The 22,168-nt window shown below is 40.8% G+C and overlaps 4 protein-coding genes and 1 long non-coding RNA gene across 5 annotated transcripts; all 5 read right to left on the bottom strand.

The window, feature by feature from the left end:
- Window positions 1-439: 439 nt before the first annotated feature.
- Window positions 440-1,959, bottom strand: LOC113141582 (ladderlectin-like). The gene is made up of 5 exons (XM_026326095.1): window positions 1,720-1,959; window positions 1,223-1,308; window positions 940-1,062; window positions 731-842; window positions 440-600 (listed from the first exon to the last, which is right to left on the bottom strand). Exons 1-5 carry the CDS (start codon window positions 1,778-1,780, stop codon window positions 533-535), a joined length of 450 nt encoding a protein of 149 aa, XP_026181880.1. The 5' UTR covers window positions 1,781-1,959; the 3' UTR covers window positions 440-532.
- A 3,474-nt stretch (window positions 1,960-5,433) lies between these two features.
- LOC113141415 (ladderlectin-like) lies at window positions 5,434-7,029 on the bottom strand. The gene is made up of 5 exons (XM_026325823.2): window positions 6,862-7,029; window positions 6,278-6,378; window positions 5,986-6,117; window positions 5,758-5,869; window positions 5,434-5,614 (listed from the first exon to the last, which is right to left on the bottom strand). Exons 1-5 carry the CDS (start codon window positions 6,920-6,922, stop codon window positions 5,544-5,546), a joined length of 477 nt encoding a protein of 158 aa, XP_026181608.1. The 5' UTR covers window positions 6,923-7,029; the 3' UTR covers window positions 5,434-5,543.
- A 1,750-nt stretch (window positions 7,030-8,779) lies between these two features.
- Window positions 8,780-15,133, bottom strand: LOC113141864 (uncharacterized). Its single transcript, XR_003296849.2, has 4 exons — window positions 14,650-15,133; window positions 14,360-14,405; window positions 14,175-14,259; window positions 8,780-8,851 (listed from the first exon to the last, which is right to left on the bottom strand). It is a non-coding gene; the product is annotated as an uncharacterized LOC113141864 (long non-coding RNA).
- A 1,194-nt stretch (window positions 15,134-16,327) lies between these two features.
- Window positions 16,328-17,842, bottom strand: LOC113141423 (ladderlectin-like). Its single transcript, XM_026325833.2, has 5 exons — window positions 17,673-17,842; window positions 17,089-17,189; window positions 16,797-16,928; window positions 16,569-16,680; window positions 16,328-16,425 (listed from the first exon to the last, which is right to left on the bottom strand). The coding sequence occupies exons 1-5, from the start codon at window positions 17,731-17,733 to the stop codon at window positions 16,355-16,357; spliced, it is 477 nt and encodes a 158-aa protein (XP_026181618.1). The 5' UTR covers window positions 17,734-17,842; the 3' UTR covers window positions 16,328-16,354.
- Window positions 17,843-21,497: 3,655 nt separating this feature from the next.
- On the bottom strand, window positions 21,498-22,101 carry LOC113125408 (ladderlectin-like; the record flags this gene model as incomplete). Its single annotated transcript, XM_026298839.1, has 3 exons — window positions 21,498-21,595; window positions 21,739-21,850; window positions 21,967-22,101. Coding segments are annotated over 3 exons (318 nt in total), but the record flags the coding sequence as incomplete, so codon positions are not given.
- Window positions 22,102-22,168: the final 67 nt, after the last annotated feature.

Raw genomic sequence — 22,168 nt, 5'->3', positions numbered from 1 at the left:
GTTTCGTATTTGTTTTTTCCAAAATAATAGTCTTCCTATTATAAGAGTAATAATAAGAGTTCATACTGTGGGACATAATGTTGCAGAAGGTTCCCCCCTAGATGAGGTTCTTTGATATTTGGGGAAACAGGACCCATGAAAATAATTAACACAGACCAACTGGTTTCAATGCTGATAGACTTTTATTTTGGCATGAGCCAAGAAAGAAGAGTCAGACTGCAGAATAAAGTTGAGCTCAAAGCATTCTTTCCATAACACATTCAGTCTGCTCTTATTAAAGGCACAAAACCTCAGAGACAGTCCAGCTCCTGTTTATGTTACTTGTCTCTTCCTTCCTTCAGTAGCGTTACAGCCATAGAAAAGAAACAGATGATATATACTGGATATGATAGAAGATGTCAAATGAGATACAGTAGAATTCAGGTTCTATGAGACTGATGGCACAAAATGTGAGAGTATGCAAAGACAAACACACCTCCACCAGTGTTTGTGCTTTTCACAGGGATTTCATGCCTCTGGATCAGACCTGGGATCAGTACAGGTACTTGAAACAGACGGATGGAAGAAGCTGGTCACAGTTCAGATCGTTCCACAGCTTCTCTGTAAATATCAACAACATGTGAGTCAGTCAGTGCTACAGACCAAGACCTGAGACCTGAGACTGTCTAATGAGGCCATGGTCTAATCAATGTGTAGATAGTTTAACTACAGTGACATTTTGGTGATTTACCTTCAGCAGTTATGTGCAGACAGTTCTCATTGCCCTGCCAGTTGTCAGGTTGTCCAGTAGCCCAGTTTGTGTATCTGAAAGGTGTTCTATCAATAAAGTACCAGTTACCTTCCTGTAAAACAGAATAGAATAAAATGAAGGACAACATTAGGACAAAGCCTATATCAGCAGAGGACTTTTCTGTCAGACTGTCCTCATGAACAGTTTACCTGTTTTGCATCAGTGCCTCCAAGCCATGCTGCTGTACCGTCACCAATCATTTTCTGAATCAGTCTATCCTCTCTGGAATCAAGCACAGATGCAAGGTTTGCATCCAGGGACCGGCAGTTTTTCTACATTGCAGATAAACAGACAGTGGAGTCAGTAAAGAAGCAAAATAAGCTGAGTAGTAGGAAAACACCAAGGCAGGAATAGATGCCAGTGTTAAAGTGAACACAGACCAAATAAACAGTGTAGAATCATTGTGGACTGAATCCACATCACTCTGATTACCTGAGCATCAGCCCAGGACATGGCTCTGGGAACAAAGGCGAAACAACGAAGGTTATTGGATCCCCGAGGCCAGTCACATAAAAAGCCTGCTTAAGATAAGGAAAATGTACAATGTTAAGTTTCTCATAATTTTGGACCTCCCTTTATTTCCCTTCATTGTTTTGAGCTACTTAAAGTAAGTCAGAGAGAAGGAAATGTGCAGGATGTTGTATCTAACTCTGATGAACAAAGTGGTCAAAGTCCAATAACACAAACTCTAATAGACTGGGTTGGAATTTGGGCAGTGCAGCTCTGTGTAGAACATCCTGTCAGCATCATTTCCAGAGACACAACAGGTGGAAAGACATTATATTGATCCATTTCATATCTGTGTTGGGCTCTAGGAAACTTAACGCAGAAGTCATTTGGTTTGATCCACAGAATATATACATTTATAACATCTGGATATCTATTCCATAAACATATATACACACAATATATAGTGTAGTAATACTCACGCTGAGCTGAGGTCTGAGCCAACAGGGCACAAAGAAGAGCAGCCAGAATCAGAGTCTTCATGGTGAAGATGATGCAGATGTTAAAGATGAGGCTGATATCTCTGTAGGGAACAGACCTGTAAAGACTGACAGCCTGTCAAAGACAAGACACCAGATGATCAGGGAGTTCGATTCACTGATATTTATTTTGTGAAGCTGTTTGCTGAGCATAAATGTTCTTCAGCAACGCCCTGAATCAATTTCACAGTTTCCCAGATGCCACTCTTTGAGCCACCCAGTGAAGCACCAATAAGTAAATAAGTATTAAAATAATAAATATTCCCCAGAGGAGAAAAAGCTGCAAATTAAGGAAAGTTGACTCAAGTCAAACAGGCCTGCAGTGTTAGTCAGCACTAACTAATCCAATCCAAACTGAAACCAGGTCAGACTGTCTGTCTATAAACCAGTCATTTACCTAAAGTGATGTCAGTGTAACTGATGGGGCCGTTTGGTCTCACTGGTGTCACTGATCAGGTTTCAAGTCAAGCCAAAGAAAGATGGACTGTCAGGTGTCAGACATTAGTGACCTGCTAGTTATTTTCCAGTCTGACAGTGGTGCCAAGGTGTAGTCGCCTTTGAACACTTGAAATATGAAGCACCTGTATCAGTGGATCAGGATGAGCCGAGCCCTTGGCCCCCTGCGGGCCCGATACGATATAAGACCACCATGACACATAGCACCTAACACCTGATAACAGATCTGAGTTCTGATTGGCTAAAAGGAAAATACACAATGGAAGCAAATCAGGAAATAACTAAGAATTTCAGACAGTATTGATGTGCTGAATGAAGGCGTCTGTGTTAGTGTGGCTGAGTTCTCAGTGTTTAGGCAGGCTAGTGGGGTACAGCTCTGTGGGTCTCTCACTTGGGGCCAAGCTGAACCAGGATGGATCACCATGAGGTTTAGTAGAGGCCTCTTCCCCCCAGTGGTCAGTGGTGAGCCTGTGACATCTGGAGTAGCAGCTGACCAGCTGTGTTTCTACACTGGATAATTTGGCAGAAAACAAATGTTGATAGTGAACATTTTCCTGATGCAGCCAGACATGTTGATGAACAAGCTTTTCCTGAGTGTGTTGTTAAAGCACAGACCAGGTTCCTTCAGAACTGTTGGTATTTAGCTGAATATGAACATAGGAGCTGCAGAAACATGTAGACGTGTCTCAGCTGATGTGGCTCTAAGACAAACAAGAAGGTCAGTGAAAACAGTTTATTGGTTGTTCTGAAATAATTTCATTAGAGGACACAGCAACAGAATCTCAGAGCAGTGTGAAGTATCATGAAACTGTCATCTACAAATTTCAATTCCAGTCTCAGATTTACATTAATGGAAGAAAAATTAAAATACTGTTTCGAATAAAAAATAAAACACAACAAAGTAAATACATAGTGCATGCCATGAAGGAACCATTTTGCAGAATCAAATGTTTTTTGTCTTGTACTACTTCCTATTTCCAGACTCAACTCATTTTATAGCATACCAGTTAGCTTAGCTAGCTGTTAGCATACCGGTTAGCTCAGAGTTGTAGTACAGCAATACGTGTGATATCACTATCGTACGTGATCACGGGGTCTCTCTCTACCTGTCGTATGATGTGCTTACACGTTCAATAAAGCCTCAGATTTAGCAAACTGAGCACATTCTCAAAAGGTCAAGTAGTGAGGATGCAAACCCCTCGTGGTTATGACAGCAAAGGAATTGTGCAAGAAGTCTGCAGTGAACCAAGATCTTACATTGTCCTGTCGGGAGGAAAGGAGTGTAGGAGAAACCGTAGACATCTCCTCTCTGTGGAAGTGCCAAGGCCAGGTCAGGATGATGATGATGATGATGATGGCTATCAGGTAATCTGTGCTCCAACAAAAGTGAATTATCCAGTTCCAAAGATACCTGAAGTACTCATTCAAACAACCACAGGCCAAGGAACTTCTCACACACGCACACAATTGAGAGCCAGTCCTTATGTGACCCAATCTGGGCGCACTATTAACCCTAACCCCAAATACATGGACTGACATGTTTGATATGAAGCTGAAAGGCACATTTTGTTTCATTGTTTATTTAATACAACAATACAGATTTTGTTATTGTGCAATAAGCTTTATTCATCTGTTCACAGCCCACAATAGTGTGTTAACAATACTTTTCAGTCATTGCTTAATACAACTTCTGTTGTTCTAGTGAAGTATCACTATCATATGTGATCACAGGGTCTCTCTCCACCTGATCACACCCCCTCTCCGGAGGAAGATAGCGGTGTGTTATTATGCAGCTGCATATGATGTGCTTACACATTCAATACAGCCTCAGATTACAAAGATGGACTGTTTGCCTGTTTTACTTATATCACACGAGTCAACAGGAGTAATAACATGGAAAAAACAAAAGTCAGTCTCTTTCAAACATTAATTTCGGTGTTTCACTATCGGAATTGCTCCTTCACCAAATTCTGCATTTTAGTTCAGTAACAAAAGACAAACACAACTGATGGCACTCTCCTGTACATGAGCTCAGGCTTAAGGCATGTTTTCATCTTATAGTGAATTTGAATAATTTGAATGTAAGAACGAGGCAGATGACCCAAAGTGAGCCAGGGTCTGCTGCAGGTTTCTACTTTTAAGGGGAGTTTTTCCCCTCCACTGTCGCCAAGTGCTGCTCACAAGGATTTGTAGGGTTTCTATGTAAAGTGCCTTGAGATGCTTTTATTGGTGCTATACAAATTGAGTTGAACTGAAGTGAAATTGTTTCTGTTGTCACACTGCTCCTTGTATAAACAGTACGAAGTGTCTGTGTGTCTGATCAGTCATCACATTAAACAGCAGATCTCCTCAGGAATAGTAGAGAACAGCGCCCCCAGGTGGATGCACAGAGGAATGTATGACAGTAAGTAAAATGCTTGTGTCACAGTAATGAGCTGTAGTTCTGAGACAGAATGAGGTTTGGACACTTTAGTTGTCTCCTCTTGTATCTTAAATAACAGTCACATGTTTTTCATATTTCTGTCCATAATATATTCAGTTCATGCTCATTTGTGAGCCTGATACCCCCTGAAATACTGCACATCATTTGAGTCCTGCCACCCAGAACCACAACTATTCTGAAAAAGTTGACCTAGGACGTCCAGATGGGGGCAGCACTAAGAGATCAGGGAAAGGCTCCAGCAGATCCCTGTGACCCTGTTTAGGAATAAACAGGTATAGATGGATGGATGAATTTTATGTGCAACACTACAGTTAAAAATATAAGTCTTGTAACTTCTATAATTATAGTTCATATTGTGGGGCAGGAATTTCCAGTAAGTCCTTCAAAAATAATGTTGGAAAGCTTTATTTATTTATTTATTTATTTATTCATTTATTTGCTGTACCTGGTGCGATATGAAATTTCATAATACAGGAGCCATAAAACACAGACCAACTGGTTTCAATGCTGATAGACTTTTATTTTGACATGAGCCAAGAAAGAAGAGTCAGACTGCAGAATAAAGTGGAGCTCAAAGCATTCTTTCCATAACACATTCAGTCTGCTCTTATTAAAGGCACAAAACCTCAGAGACAGTCCAGCTCCTGTTTATGTTACTTGTCTCTTCCTTCCTTCAGTAGCGTTACAGCCATAGAAAAGAAACAGATGATATATACTGGATATGATAGAAGATGTCAAATGAGATACAGTAGAATTCAGGTTCTATGAGACTGATGGCACAAAATGTGAGAGTATGCAAAGACAAACACACCTCCACCAGTGTTTGTGCTTTTCACAGGGATTTCATGCCTCTGGATCAGACCTGGGATCAGTACAGGTACTTGGCACAGATGGATGGGAGAGGAGTCTGACAGTTCAGATCATCCCAGAGCTTTGCATCTGTAAGTACCATCAACAGGTGAGTCAGTCAGTGCTACAGACCAAGACCCTGAGACTGTCTAATGAGGCCATGGTGACATTATTATATAGACAAACAGAGAGTTAAAACTGGTTTTATACCAGTAGACGTGTTGGTGACTTACCTCCATGGTTCATTTGCAGGCAGTGTTGGACGCCTCCGAAGTTGTCAGGCTGTCCAGGAGCCCAGTTTGTGTATTTGAATTTATCTCCGTAAATCCAGAACCAGGAACCCTCCTGGGAAACAGAACAGAAATCAGTGATGTTTGAGACAAAATGCTCTAAAGAATAAATACACCCTCAGTCAATAGAGAACGCGTCTATTAGACCAGGTGTGTTGGTGAAGAGTTTACCGGTTTTGCAACAGAGCCTCCAATCCAGGCTGGTCCAAAACCTTTGCTGTCAGATATCAACTTCTGAATGACCCCATACTCCTCAGCATCGCGCACAGATGCAAGGTGTCCACCCAGAGACTGGCAGTTTTTCTACAGTGCAGATAAACAGACAGTGGAGTCAGTAAAGAAGCAAAATAAGCTGAGTAGTAGGAAAACACCAAGGCAGGAATAGATGCCAGTGTTAAAGTGAACACAGACCAAATAAACAGTGTAGAATCATTGTGGACTGAATCCACATCACTCTGATTACCTGAGCATCATCCCAAGATGTATATTTGGGAGCATAGGTGTAGCAACGATCACAGAACTCAATCCAACCAGAGGGACATTTTGGTCTGAATGGACACTGGCCTGAAGTCAAAGAAAGAAAATGAATAATGTTGAGTGTCTGATACAGTTGAACCACTTTTCTGGAAAGAGAGCTGGGATAGGCTCCAGCAGATCCCCTTGACCCTGGTTAAAGGAATAAGTGGGTATAGATAATGGATGGATGGTGTTTATGGGTTGTAAAATAAAAAAATGATTTCGTTGACTATAAAATGTAAATTTTTTTCTACATTCCTTCTCCTGACCTCATTGAAATATTTGATGTATGGACAAATGTTATTTTTTTCTAAAAAGTTCTGATATAATGTAATGGAGTCAGTCAGACAGCAGAGAGCACTAACTCCATGTTACAGCTCTTATAAACAAACTGTCAGTGTATGAAGGTTTGTCATTCGTTTCAATGACAGAAGTCATTTGGTCTGATCCACAGAATATATACATTTATAATATCTGGATATCTATTCCATAAACATATATACACACAATATATAGTGTAGTAATACTCACCCTGAGCTGTGTCCAGAGCCAACAGGGCACAAAGAAGAGCAGCCAGAATCAGAGTCTTCATGGTGAAGATGATGCAGATGTTAAAGATGAGGCTGATATCTCTGTAGGGAACAGACCTGTAAAGACTGACAGCCTGTCAAAGACAAGACACCAGATGATCAGGGAGTTCGATTCACTGATATTTACTTTGTGAGGCTGTTTGCTGAGCATAAATGTTCTTCAGCAACGCCCTGAATCAATTTCACAGTTTCCCAGATGCCGCTCTTTGAGCCACCCAGTGAAGCACCAATAAGTAAATAAGTATTAAAATAATAAATATTCCCCAGAGGAGAAAAAATGAAAATTAAGGAAAGTTGACTTAAGTCAAACAGGCCTGCAGTGTTAGTCAGCACTAACTAATCCAATCCAAACTGAAAACAGGTCAGACTGTCTATGTATAAACCAGTCATTTACCTAAAGTGATGTCAGTGTAACTGATGGGGCTGTTTGGTCTCACTGGTGTCACTGATCAGGTTTCAAGTCAAGCCAAAGAAAGATGGACTGTCAGGTGTCAGACATTAGTGAGCTGCTAGTTATTTTCCAGTCTGACAGTGGTGCCAAGGTGTAGCTGCCTTTGAACACTTGAAATATGAAGCACCTGTATCAGTGGATCAGGATGAGCTGAGCCCTTGGCCCCCTGCTGGCCCGATACGATATAAGACCACCATGACACATAGCAACAAACACCTGATAACAGATCTGAGTTCTGATTGGCTAAAAGGAAAATACACAGTGGAAGCAAATCAGGAAATAACTGGACACATGAAGACTGAGAATCCAGGATCCCTAAGAGTTTCAGACAGTATTGATGTGCTGAATGAAGGCGTCTGTGTTAGTGTGGCTGAGTTCTCAGTGTTTAGGCAGGCTAGTGGGGTACAGCTCTGTGGGTCTCTCACTTGGGGCCAAACTGAACCAGGGTGGATCACCATGAGGTTTAGTAGAGGACTCTTCCCCCCAGTGGTCAGTGGTGAGCCTGTGACATCTGGAGTAGCAGCTGACCAGCTGTGTTTCTACACTGGATAATTTGGCAGAAAACAAATGTTGATAGTGAACATTTTCCTGATGCAGCCAGACATGTTGATGAACAAGCTTTTCCTGAGTGTGTTGTTAAAGCACAGACCAGGTTCCTTCAGAACTGTTGGTATTTAGCTGAATATGAACATAGGAGCTGCAGAAACATGTAGACGTGTCTCAGCTGATGTGGCTCTAAGACAAACAAGAAGGTCAGTGAAAACAGTTTATTGGTTGTTCTGAAATAATTTCATTAGAGGACACAGCAACAGAATCTCAGAGCAGTGTGAAGTATCATGAAACTGTCATCTACAAATTTCAATTCCAGTCTCAGATTTACATTAACGGAAGAAAAACTAAAATACTGTTTCGAATAAAAAATAAAACACAACAAAGTAAATACATAGTGCATGCCATGAAGGAACCATTTTGCAGAATCAAATGTTTTTTGTCTTGTACTACTTTCTATTTCCAGACTCAACTCATTTTATAGCATACCAGTTAGCTTAGCTAGCTGTTAGCATACCGGTTAGCTCAGAGTTGTAGTACAGCAATACGTGTGATATCACTATCGTACGTGATCACGGGGTCTCTCTCTACCTGTCGTATGATGTGCTTACACGTTCAATAAAGCCTCAGATTTAGCAAACTGAGCACATTCTCAAAGGTCAAGTAGTGAGGATGCAAACCCCTCGTGGTTATGACAGCAAAGGAATTGTGCAAGAAGTCTGCAGTGAACCAAGATCTTACATTGTCCTGTCGGGAGGAAAGGAGTGTAGGAGAAACCGTAGACATCTCCTCTCTGTGGAAGTGCCAAGGCCAGGTCAGGATGATGATGATGATGATGATGGCTATCAGGTAATCTGTGCTCCAACAAAAGTGAATGATCCAGTTCCAAAGATACCTGAAGTACTCATTCAAACAACCACAGGCCAAGGAACTTCTCACACACGCACACAATTGAGAGCCAGTCCTTATGTGACCCAATCTGGACGCACTATTAACCCTAACCCCAAATACATGGACTGACATGTTTGATATGAAGCTGAAAGGCACATTTTGTTTCATTGTTTATTTAATACAACAATACAGATTTTGTTATTGTGCAATAAGCTTTATTCATCTGTTCACAGCCCACAATAGTGTGTTAACAATACTTTTCAGTCATTGCTTAATACAACTTCTGTTGTTCTAGTGAAGTATCACTATCATATGTGATCACGGGGTCTCTCTCCACCTGATCACACCCCCTCTCCGGAGGAAGATAGCGGTGTGTTATTATGCAGCTGCATATGATGTGCTTACACATTCAATACAGCCTCAGATTACAAAGATGGACTGTTTGCCTGTTTTACTTATATCACACGAGTCAACAGGAGTAATAACATGGAAAAAACAAAAGTCAGTCTCTTTCAAACATTAATTTCGGTGTCTCACTATTTTGCTCCTTCACCAAATTCTACATTTTAGTTCAGTAACAAAAGACAAACACAACTGATGGCACTCTCCTGTACATGAGCTCAGGCTTAAGGCATGTTTTCATCTTATAGTGAATTTGAATAATTTGAATGTAAGAACGAGGCAGATGACCCAAAGTGAGCCAGGTTCTGCTGCAGGTTTCTACTTTTAAGGGGAGTTTTTCCCCTCCACTGTCGCCAAGTGCTGCTCACAAGGATTTGTAGGGTTTCTATGTAAAGTGCCTTGAGATGCTTTTATTGGTGCTATACAAATTGAGTTGAACTGAAGTGAAATTGTTTCTGTTGTCACACTGCTCCTTGTATAAACAGTACGAAGTGTCTGTGTGTCTGATCAGTCATCACATTAAACAGCAGATCTCCTCAGGAATAGTAGAGAACAGCGCCCCCAGGTGGATGCACAGAGGAATGTATGACAGTAAGTAAAATGCTTGTGTCACAGTAATGAGCTGTAGTTCTGAGACAGAATGAGGTTTGGACACTTTAGTTGTCTCCTCTTGTATCTTAAATAACAGTCACATGTTTTTCATATTTCTGTCCATAATATATTCAGTTCATGCTCATTTGTGAGCCTGATACCCCCTGAAATACTGCACATCATTTGAGTCCTGCCACCCAGAACCACAACTATTCTGAAAAAGTTGACCTAGGACGTCCAGATGGGGGCAGCACTAAGAGATCAGGGAAAGGCTCCAGCAGATCCCTGTGACACTATTTAGGAATAAACAGGTATAGATGGATGGATGAATTTTATGTGCAACACTACAGTTAATAAAAATATAAGTCTTGTAATGTCTATAATTAAAAAAATGCAAGGCAATCATTTTTCTCAGAGGTTATCAATAGAAACAGCAATAATGCCCGCACATTGTTTTCTGTTGTAGACAGACTCACAAACCCAGCAGCCTCTCTTCCTTCTGAACTACTGTCCAAAAAGTCATGCAATGATTTTGCAGCCTTTTTCACAGACAAAATATCAAAGATAAGACAAACTATATCTAGCTGCAGTCCTAGGAACACGACAATATCACCTGTGCCTCCTTGTTCTCCAGTGAATCTAGAACATTTTGATCTCCTTGATCACAGAGCTCTGGCAGAAACGCTTCTACAATTAAAATCTACATCATGCTGCCTTGATATTTTACCAACAAATTTTTTTAAAAATGTTTTTAACAGCTTAGCTCCAGATGTATTGCAGATTGTCAATAGTTCTCTTCAGTCAGGGCAGTTTCCCCAGGCCTTAAAAACTGCTGTTATAAAACCTCTTCTTAAAAAGCCTAATCTAGATGCTTCAGCAGTAAGTAACTACAGGCCAATATCAAATCTTCCATTTCTGGGAAAAATAATTGAAAAAGTAGTTTCTCAACAAATTCACAGATTTATGGTGCAAAACAATCTTTTTAATGCACTTCAGTCTGGATTCCGCGCACACCACAGCACTGAGACTGCACTTATTAAAATTTTAAATGATTTACATTTAAATAATGATGAATCCAAAACCTCTGTTTTAGTACTACTGGATCTCAGTGCTGCATTTGACACAGTTGATCATGATGTGCTGCTTCATAGACTAGAAGCTTGGGTGGGAGTTACTGGCTCAGTGTTAAATTAGCTAAAATCTTACTTACAAGATAGAGACTATTTTGTCTCACTTGGTAACTATGAGTCTGAGCGAACAAAAATGAAATGTGGGGTTCCTCAAGGGTCTATTCTTGGTCCTCTCTTATTCAATATCTACATGCTGCCCCTTGCTCAGATTATGGAATACTACAACATTGACTACCATACCTATGCAGATGACACCCAACTTTATATATCAGTATCACCTCATGATTATAGTCCTCTAATTTCATTATGTGAGTGTATTAATCAAGTCAAAGAATGGATGTGCCAGAATTTTCTCCAGCTCAACACAGACAAGACAGAAGTGATTGTTTTTGGCCCCAAAAATGAAAGGTCAAAGGTCATTGCTCACCTTGACTCCATGTCATTGAAAGCTACAAATCAAGCCAGAAACCTTGGTGTAATCATTGACTCAGACCTGAATTTTAACAACCACATAAAATCCATCACTAAATCTTCCTATTACCACCTGAAAAACATTGCTAGAATAAAAGGTTTTCTGTCTACACAAGATGCAGAAAAACTTGTTCACGCATTTATCTTCAGTAGGTCAGATTATTGTAATGGCTTGTTCACAGGTCTTAGCAAAAAGTCAATCAGGCAGCTGCAGCTAATCCAGAATGCTGCTGCCAGAGTCCTTACAAACACCAAGAAACTGGACCATATCACACCAGTTCTCAGATCACTACACTGGCTTCCCGTTAGTCAAAGGATAGATTTTAAAATTTTATTGCTAGTTTATAAAGCACTAAATGGTTGTGGACCAAAATATATCCAAGATATATTGGTTCCCTATGAGGTTTCCAGACCCCTCAGGTCATCTGGGACAGGTCTATTGTGTGTTCCCAGAACCAGAACCAAACAAAGTGAAGCAGCATTTAGTTACTATGCTCCTCAATTGTGGAACAAACTTCCTGAACACCTGAGGTCTGCTCAAACTGTCAGCTCATTCAAATCTGGACTGAAAACTCTGTTGTTTACTGCTGCCTTCGAATAATTGTTATCTTTGTTTTCTTAATGTGCTTTTATGTTTTATATTAATTTACTTTACTTGATTTAAATTTATTTTATGTTAAATGTCTTTATTTTTAAATGCTCTTTTCAATGCTTTTAATGTAATTGTATGCCTTGTAAAGCACTTTGAATTGCGTAGTGTATGAAAGGTGCTATACAAATAAATTTGCCTTTGCCTTTATAATTATAGTTCATATTGTGGGGCAGGTATTTCCAGTAAGTCCTTCAAAAATAATGTTGGAAAGCTTCATTTATTTATTTATTTATTTATTTATTTGCTATGCCTGGTGCGATTTGTAATTGGCGAGTGGCACAGTCCTTCCAGCGTGTCCCGGGTCTTCCCCAGGGCCTTTTCCTGGTGCGACATGCCCAGAACACCTCCCTCTTCACCGCAACGGATCAATACATCAACCGCATTTCTGCTGCCAATGCACCGATCCGTCTATCAGTCGCACACTCCATCCTTCCCTCACTCGTGAACAAGACCCCAAGATACTTAAACTCAGGGCGGATCTCATCCACCCCCGGTGCCTTGCTGAACTATCTTAGTGACAGCTTGAGTAATGGATGGATCAGCCCTTGACCTCCCAGCCTCTGCTTCCTCTATGGAATACTCGTTGGTGGGGTTGAGGAGATCCTCAAAGTATTCCTTCCACCGTCCAACAATATCCCCAGTTGAGGTCAGCAGCTCCCCGCCTCCACTGTAAACAGTGTTGGCATAGCACTGTTTCCCCCTCCTGAGGCACCGGATAGTTTGCCAGAATTTCCTCGAGGCCAACCGAAAGTCCTTCTCCATGGCCTCACCGAACTCCTCCTATACCCGAGTGTTTGCCTCCGCCACCGCCCAGGCCGCAGCCAACTTATGTTATTTAAATTTTCCTACTGGTAGTGTGAATGCGAACAGAACAAAGGCCCTTAAGGTTTGTAGTTCTTGAGTCCATTCCGCAGTGGGGTAGTTCCTAGAACTCAGTCTTAGAGCTCAGTGAAAATGAGAAATTCTTCCAAGAGTTCTAAGAGCTAGGATGAGGCTTCTTGGGACCTGGGTTTGGGATCAGAAGCAGGTGAAGTTCTTTTTTAACATTAGACCTTTAACAAGTTGCTTAGATCCCATGGCAGTAACAACAATTCAGAAGATAAAGTAAGGGAATTGTCCAGTGTCCAGTGGTTTCAGTAAGTTAGCATTTCCTCTGAGGCAACATCCAGAACTCCTTATGTAGAAGATCCATTGATCTATAAAGGAGAACCGGATGCTGGATCACAAGACTAACCCCAGTGCTGTCCTCTGTAAGGACCCAGAGATATGTAAACTGCATCTGAGCCCAGCACAGTTTCTGACAGAAGATGAAACAACCAATCAGTTTGCCTGATATACATGATGCATTGCTGAGCTTTGGGAGCAATGCACATCCAGTTACCCATAACCCCCTTCTCTGTCTAGGTGTGTAGTATAAAGATCTTTGACTCACTGTGAACATTCATGTATCCAAACATATTGAATTTGTTGTGTCTTCATCACAGTCAAACCTCAGGGTTCTCCCTCTACTCATCCTCCATCCATGGTGGTGACCAAGCACATTTGTATCGTCCTCCTCGTCAGCCTCTATATCATCATCTTCATCGTGTGTCTATTCCTGTACTGCGTGAAGGCTAAAGGTAGGACCACTGCTAAAAGTCCCTGCAATAATATCGTCTATTGATCCTTGTATTGATGATTCTACGTGTTGGACCGCTTCACCCGAGACCAGTGATGTGGGGCACTACAAGATCAGTAGCCTGTAAAATCATTTACTGTTTGTCTGAATTCTTGGCACCTAAAATCAAAAATGGGTTTTTCAGCATTTTCTCAAGCTGTTTAACTGTGCAGGACTTGAAGTGAAAGATGAAATAATCAAAAAGTTATGAGAAAGAATGTTATTATAATCTCTCTCCAAACAAGTAGCCGTATTCATAGTTTAATTCCAATATTAGTCACTAAGTCTCCTTGTCTGTTTCAAATGCAGCTCTAATGAGAATCACACGTGCAGCACTGAGAACAATAACCTGTAAAGGCCGCAAACTCTGACATACGTGGCAGGGAGAGGCTGTTTATACGTTACTATTATATGTTTAAATCTTAGTTAAAAAGAAATGAACTGACGACAGGACACTGACCTGGTCTCTGCTCGTTCTGCAGTTCAGGCTCAAGCTGAAAGGAGAGAGTCTGTGCTGCTCCCAGTGAACTGCTGAATCCTGCTTCCTGCTGGGACCAAGGAGACGAAGCAGCAGAACAACAGAACAACATTATTTAACCAGTATTGCCATCACAGCCAGCTGTTCCTATTTCTCTATCATCTCACCTTGATGCTTAAGATTTAGATGGTTCACTTAAACATCTGCATGTATCTGTAAAATGTCAGATTCGTCAAAAAGTTAGAAATTGTTTTTTCCACTTCACAGCTCTCTATAAATTACCAAAGATATAAATCCTTTGTTTATCTTTTTTTTTTTTTTCGAACTAAGATGAAGCGAGGACCTAAATGCAGACAAGACAGCAGACACCAAAACTGTGTAATAACAAAAACACAAACGGGGATCACACAGTCATAGTCCACAAGTACACACAAAACACAGTGAGGAAGCTCCATACCAGGGGTGCCCAATCCTGGTCCTGCTTGTTTTCCAACTATCCGTGCCCTACCACTGCCGATTAACTGGATCAGGTGTTCAGGACAAGCAGGACAGTGGTCCTCGAGGACCAGGATTGGGCACCCCTACTCCATACATATTCACCAGAAGACAGCACAAAGTACAAAAACCTAGGACACCAAACTAGACAAAGCTGAAAACAATCAAATATTAACAAGATAAAGTTAACACAGGAAAGGAAAACACTAGGAACAGGAAATATCTTCAAAATAAAAGACACACACCAGAAGTGAACAGATATTGTATCAGCTTGTACTTATTCTAGTGCATCCATGTTTGATAGATTTAAAGAATATTTTATCTTCTATTTTGTCTTTTACTATGTTTATTCTTGATTATTTTTCATTTATTATTTTAAGATATTTTAAAGGATGCTTTTATCTTGTTATGTTTCTTGCATTATGAAAAGCACCGTCAGCTGCGCTTGTGTATAAAAATGTGTTATACATATACAGTTGGCACAGTTCAGGGATGAAAACACGAAAGTGACACAGTAAATGACAGTTTCAGCAGTTACAGCGAGAATATGATTAGAATCCAATTATCACATCAGCATCATCCTCATCAGGATTGCAACTGGAACCCAGCACATTTTATGAGACAACCTTCTACCTACTGCTGGTGAAAACTCATATTTTTTTATTATTCAGTACCTCCATGGTTCGACCACTCGTGTGCAGGGCTCAGATAAAACAATATAACAAGTTTCAAACACCAATAAACATTTTGTGCAGTCAACAGATGTGCAGGGAGAACCAAGAATCTAAATATTTGTTTCGTGACTCTTCTTCACAAATTTAAAATTTTGTGATCATATCTGTAATCAACACTCATGACCATATCTGTGCAAACCCAAAAGTGTGATATTATTAATTAAAAAAGGTACCATCAGGTGTCGAGGATGTTTTTTAAAATCAGATTCAAAAGAGGCATCAGGGGACCCATATGTGGGTGCTGTGTATTTTTTCACTTGTACAAGCTGGGACAGGAATTCCTAAAGATGAAGCTGTCAGTGATGGGATCAGTGCAGTAAAACAAGCCACACCTCCCACCTCAGGCAGGAATAAATAGCCTGAGGTCAAACAAAATAAACATCAGATGTGATGAAAACCTGGTTTCGTATTTGTTTTTTCCAAAATAATAGTCTTCCAATTATAAGAGTAATAATAAGAGTTCATACTGTGGGACATAATGTTGCAGAAGGTTCCCCCCTAGATGAGGTTCTTTGATATTTGGGGAAACAGGACCCATGAAAATAATTAACACAGACCAACTGGTTTCAATGCTGATAGACTTTTATTTTGGCATGAGCCAAGAAAGAAGAGTCAGACTGCAGAATAAAGTGGAGCTCAAAGCATTCTTTCCATAACACATTCAGTCTGCTCTTATTAAAGGCACAAAACCTCAGAGACAGTCCAGCTCCTGTTTATGTTACTTGTCTCTTCCTTCCTTCAGTAGCATTACAGCCATAGAAAAGAAACAGATGATATATACTGGATATGATAGAAGATGTCAAATGAGATACAGTAGAATTCAGGTTCTATGAGACTGATGGCACAAAATGTGAGAGTATGCAAAGACAAACACACCTCCACCAGTGTTTGTGCTTTTCACAGGGATTTCATGCCTCTGGATCAGACCTGGGATCAGAACAGGTACTTGGCACAGATGGATGGGAGAGGATGGTTACAGTTCAGATCATCCCAGAGCTTTGCATCTGTAAGTACCATCAACAGGTGAGTCAGTCAGTGCTACAAACCAAGACCCTGAGACTGTCTAATGAGGCCATGGTGACATTATTATATAGACAAACAGAGAGTTAAAACTGGTTTTATACCAGTAGACGTGTTGGTGACTTACCTCCATGGTTCATTTGCAGGCAGTGTTGGACGCCTCCGAAGTTGTCAGGCTGTCCAGGAGCCCAGTTTGTGTATTTGAATTTATCTCCGTAAATCCAGAACCAGGAACCCTCCTGGGAAACAGAACAGAAATCAGTGATGTTTGAGACAAAATGCTCTAAAGAATAAATACACCCTCAGTCAATAGAGAACGCGTCTATTAGACCAGGTGTGTTGGTGAAGAGTTTACCTGTTTTGCATCAGAGCCTCCAATCCAGGCTGGTCCAAAACCTTTGCTGTCAGATATCAACTTCTGAATGACCCCATACTCCTCAGCATCGCGCACAGATGCAAGGTGTCCACCCAGAGACTGGCAGTTTTTCTACAGTGCAGATAAACAGACAGTGGAGTCAGTAAAGAAGCAAAATAAGCTGAGTAGTAGGAAAACACCAAGGCAGGAATAGATGCCAGTGTTAAAGTGAACACAGACCAAATAAACAGTGTAGAATCATTGTGGACTGAATCCACATCACTCTGATTACCTGAGCATCATCCCAAGATGTATATTTGGGAGCATAGGTGTAGCAACGATCACAGAACTCAATCCAACCAGAGGGACATTTTGGTCTGAATGGACACTGGCCTGAAGTCAAAGAAAGAAAATGAATAATGTTGAGTGTCTGATACAGTTGAACCACTTTTCTGGAAAGAGAGCTGGGATAGGCTCCAGCAGATCCCCTTGACCCTGGTTAAAGGAATAAGTGGGTATAGATAATGGATGGATGGTGTTTATGGGTTGTAAAATAAAAAAATGATTTCGTTGACTATAAAATGTAAATTTTTTTCTACATTCCTTCTCCTGACCTCATTGAAATATTTGATGTATGGACAAATGTTATTTTTTTCTAAAAAGTTCTGATATAATGTAATGGAGTCAGTCAGACAGCAGAGAGCACTAACTCCATGTTACAGCTCTTATAAACAAACTGTCAGTGTATGAAGGTTTGTCATTCGTTTCAATGACAGAAGTCATTTGGTCTGATCCACAGAATATATACATTTATAACATCTGGATATCTATTCCATAAACATATATACACACAATATATAGTGTAGTAATACTCACCCTGAGCTGAGGTCAGAGCCAACAGGGCACAAAGAAGAGCAGCCAGAATCAGAGTCTTCATGGTGAAGATGATGCAGATGTTAAAGATGAGGCTGATATCTCTGTAGGGAACAGACCTGTAAAGACTGACAGCCTGTCAAAGACAAGACACCAGATGATCAGGGAGTTCGATTCACTGATATTTATTTTGTGAAGCTGTTTGCTGAGCATAAATGTTCTTCAGCAACGCCCTGAATCAATTTCACAGTTTCCCAGATGCCGCTCTTTGAGCCACCCAGTGAAGCACCAATAAGTAAATAAGTATTAAAATAATAAATATTCCCCAGAGGTGAAAAAATGAAAATGAAGGAAAGTTGACTTAAGTCAAACAGGCCTGCAGTGTTAGGCAGCACTAACTAATCCAATCCAAACTGAAAACAGGTCAGACTGTCTATGTATAAACCAGTCATTTACCTAAAGTGATGTCAGTGTAACTGATGGGACTGTTTGGTCTCACTGGTGTCACTGATCAGGTCTCAAGTCAAGCCAAAGAAAGATGGACTGTCAGGTGTCAGACATTAGTGAGCTGCTAGTTATTTTCCAGTCTGACAGTGGTGCCAAGGTGTAGCCGCCTTTGAACACTTGAAATATGAAGCACCTGTATCAGTGGATCAGGATGAGCCGAGCCCTTGGCCCCCTGCTGGCCCGATACGATATAAGACCACCATGACACATAGCACCTAATACCTGATAACAGATCTGAGTTCTGATTGGCTGAAAGGAAAATACACAGTGAAAGCAAATCAGGAAATAACTGGACACATGAAGACTGAGAATCCAGGATCCCTAAGAGTTTCAGACAGTATTGATGTGCTGAATGAAGGCGTCTGTGTTAGTGTTGCTGAGTTCTCAGTGTTTAGGCAGGCTAGTGGGGTACAGCTCTGTGGGTCTCTCACTTGGGGCCAAACTGAACCAGGGTGGATCACCATGAGGTTTAGTAGAGGACTCTTCCCCCCAGTGGTCAGTGGTGAGCCTGTGACATCTGGAGTAGCAGCTGACCAGCTGTGTTTCTACACTGGATAATTTGGCAGAAAACAAATGTTGATAGTGAACATTTCCTGATGCAGCCAGACATGTTGATGAACAAGCTTTTCCTGAGTGTGTTGTTAAAGCACAGACCAGGTTCCTTCAGAACTGTTGGTATTTAGCTGAATATGAACATAGGAGCTGCAGAAACATGTAGACGTGTCTCAGCTGATGTGGCTGTAAGACAAACAGGAAGGTCAGTGAAAACTGTTTATTGGTTGTTCTGAAATAATTTCATTAGAGGACACAGCAACAGAATCTCAGAGCAGTGTGAAGTATCATGAAACTGTCATCTACAAATTTCAATTCCAGTCTCAGATTTACATTAATGGAAGAAAAATTAAAATACTGTTTCGAATAAAAAATAAAACACAACAAAGTAAATACATAGTGCATGCCATGAAGGAACCATTTTGCAGAATCAAATGTTTTTTGTCTGTACTACTTCCTATTTCCAGACTCAACTCATTTTATAGCATACCAGTTAGCTTAGCTAGCTGTTAGCATACCGGTTAGCTCAGAGTTGTAGTACAGCAATACGTGTGATATCACTATCGTACGTGATCACGGGGTCTCTCTCTACCTGTCGTATGATGTACTTACACGTTCAATAAAGCCTCAGATTTAGCAAACTGAGCACATTCTCAAAGGTCAAGTAGTGAGGATGCAAACCCCTCGTGGATATGACAGCAAAGGAATTGTGCAAGAAGTCTGCAGTGAACCAAGATCTTACATTGTCCTGTTGGGAGGAAAGGAGTGTAGGAGAAACCGTAGACATCTCCTCTCTGTGGAAGTGCCAAGGCCAGGTCAGGATGATGATGATGATGATGATGGCTATCAGGTAATCTGTGCTCCAACAAAAGTGAATGATCCAGTTCCAAAGATACCTGAAGTACTCATTCAAACAACCACAGGCCAAGGAACTTCTCACACACGCACACAATTGAGAGCAAGTCCTTATGTGACCCAATCTGGACGCACTATTAACCCTAACCCCAAATACATGGACTGACATGTTTGATATGAAGCTGAAAGGCACATTTTGTTTCATTGTTTATTTAATACAACAATAAAGATTTTGTTATTGTGCAATAAGCTTTATTCATCTGTTCACAGCCCACAATAGTGTGTTAACAATACTTTTCAGTCATTGCTTAATACAACTTCTGTTGTTCTAGTGAAGTATCACTATCATATGTGATCACGGGGTCTCTCTCCACCTGATCACACCCCCTCTCCGGAGGAAGATAGCGGTGTGTTATTATGCAGCTGCATATGATGTGCTTACACATTCAATACAGCCTCAGATTACAAAGATGGACTGTTTGCCTGTTTTACTTATATCACACGAGTCAACAGGAGTAATAACATGGAAAAAACAAAAGTCAGTCTCTTTCAAACATTAATTTCGGTGTTTCACTATCGGAATTGCTCCTTCACCAAATTCTGCATTTTAGTTCAGTAACAAAAGACAAACACAACTGATGGCACTCTCCTGTACATGAGCTCAGGCTTAAGGCATGTTTTCATCTTATAGTGAATTTGAATAATTTGAATGTAAGAACGAGGCAGATGACCCAAAGTGAGCCAGGGTCTGCTGCAGGTTTCTACTTTTAAGGGGAGTTTTTCCCCTCCACTGTCGCCAAGTGCTGCTCACAAGGATTTGTAGGGTTTCTATGTAAAGTGCCTTGAGATGCTTTTATTGGTGCTATACAAATTGAGTTGAACTGAAGTGAAATTGTTTCTGTTGTCACACTGCTCCTTGTATAAACAGTACGAAGTGTCTGTGTGTCTGATCAGTCATCACATTAAACAGCAGATCTCCTCAGGAATAGTAGAGAACAGCGCCCCCAGGTGGATGCACAGAGGAATGTATGACAGTAAGTAAAATGCTTGTGTCACAGTAATGAGCTGTAGTTCTGAGACAGAATGAGGTTTGGACACTTTAGTTGTCTCCTCTTGTATCTTAAATAACAGTCACATGTTTTTCATATTTCTGTCCATAATATATTCAGTTCATGCTCATTTGTGAGCCTGATACCCCCTGAAATACTGCACATCATTTGAGTCCTGCCACCCAGAACCACAACTATTCTGAAAAAGTTGACCTAGGACGTCCAGATGGGGGCAGCACTAAGAGATCAGGGAAAGGCTCCAGCAGATCCCTGTGACCCTGTTTAGGAATAAACAGGTATAGATGGATGGATGAATTTTATGTGCAACACTACAGTTAAAAATATAAGTCTTGTAACTTCTATAATTATAGTTCATATTGTGGGGCAGGAATTTCCAGTAAGTCCTTCAAAAATAATGTTGGAAAGCTTTATTTATTTATTTATTTATTTATTCATTTATTTGCTGTACCTGGTGCGATATGAAATTTCATAATACAGGAGCCATAAAACACAGACCAACTGGTTTCAATGCTGATAGACTTTTATTTTGACATGAGCCAAGAAAGAAGAGTCAGACTGCAGAATAAAGTGGAGCTCAAAGCATTCTTTCCATAACACATTCAGTCTGCTCTTATTAAAGGCACAAAACCTCAGAGACAGTCCAGCTCCTGTTTATGTTACTTGTCTCTTCCTTCCTTCAGTAGCGTTACAGCCATAGAAAAGAAACAGATGATATATACTGGATATGATAGAAGATGTCAAATGAGATACAGTAGAATTCAGGTTCTATGAGACTGATGGCACAAAATGTGAGAGTATGCAAAGACAAACACACCTCCACCAGTGTTTGTGCTTTTCACAGGGATTTCATGCCTCTGGATCAGACCTGGGATCAGAACAGGTACTTGGCACAGATGGATGGGAGAGGAGTCTGACAGTTCAGATCATCCCAGAGCTTTGCATCTGTAAGTACCATCAACAGGTGAGTCAGTCAGTGCTACAGACCAAGACCCTGAGACTGTCTAATGAGGCCATGGTGACATTATTATATAGACAAACAGAGAGTTAAAACTGGTTTTATACCAGTAGACGTGTTGGTGACTTACCTCCATGGTTCATTTGCAGGCAGTGTTGGACGCCTCCGAAGTTGTCAGGCTGTCCAGGAGCCCAGTTTGTGTATTTGAATTTATCTCCGTAAATCCAGAACCAGGAACCCTCCTGGGAAACAGAACAGAAATCAGTGATGTTTGAGACAAAATGCTCTAAAGAATAAATACACCCTCAGTCAATAGAGAACGCGTCTATTAGACCAGGTGTGTTGGTGAAGAGTTTACCGGTTTTGCAACAGAGCCTCCAATCCAGGCTGGTCCAAAACCTTTGCTGTCAGATATCAACTTCTGAATGACCCCATACTCCTCAGCATCGCGCACAGATGCAAGGTGTCCACCCAGAGACTGGCAGTTTTCTACAGTGCAGATAAACAGACAGTGGAGTCAGTAGAGAAGCAAAATAAGCTGAGTAGTAGGAAAACACCAA

Source organism: Mastacembelus armatus, chromosome 18, assembly GCF_900324485.2.
Source record: "Mastacembelus armatus chromosome 18, fMasArm1.2, whole genome shotgun sequence".
Taxonomy (NCBI): Eukaryota; Metazoa; Chordata; class Actinopteri; order Synbranchiformes; family Mastacembelidae; genus Mastacembelus; species Mastacembelus armatus.
The sequence above is the reverse complement of the archived record's forward strand: the minus strand, read 5'-3'. Positions and strand labels throughout refer to the sequence as shown.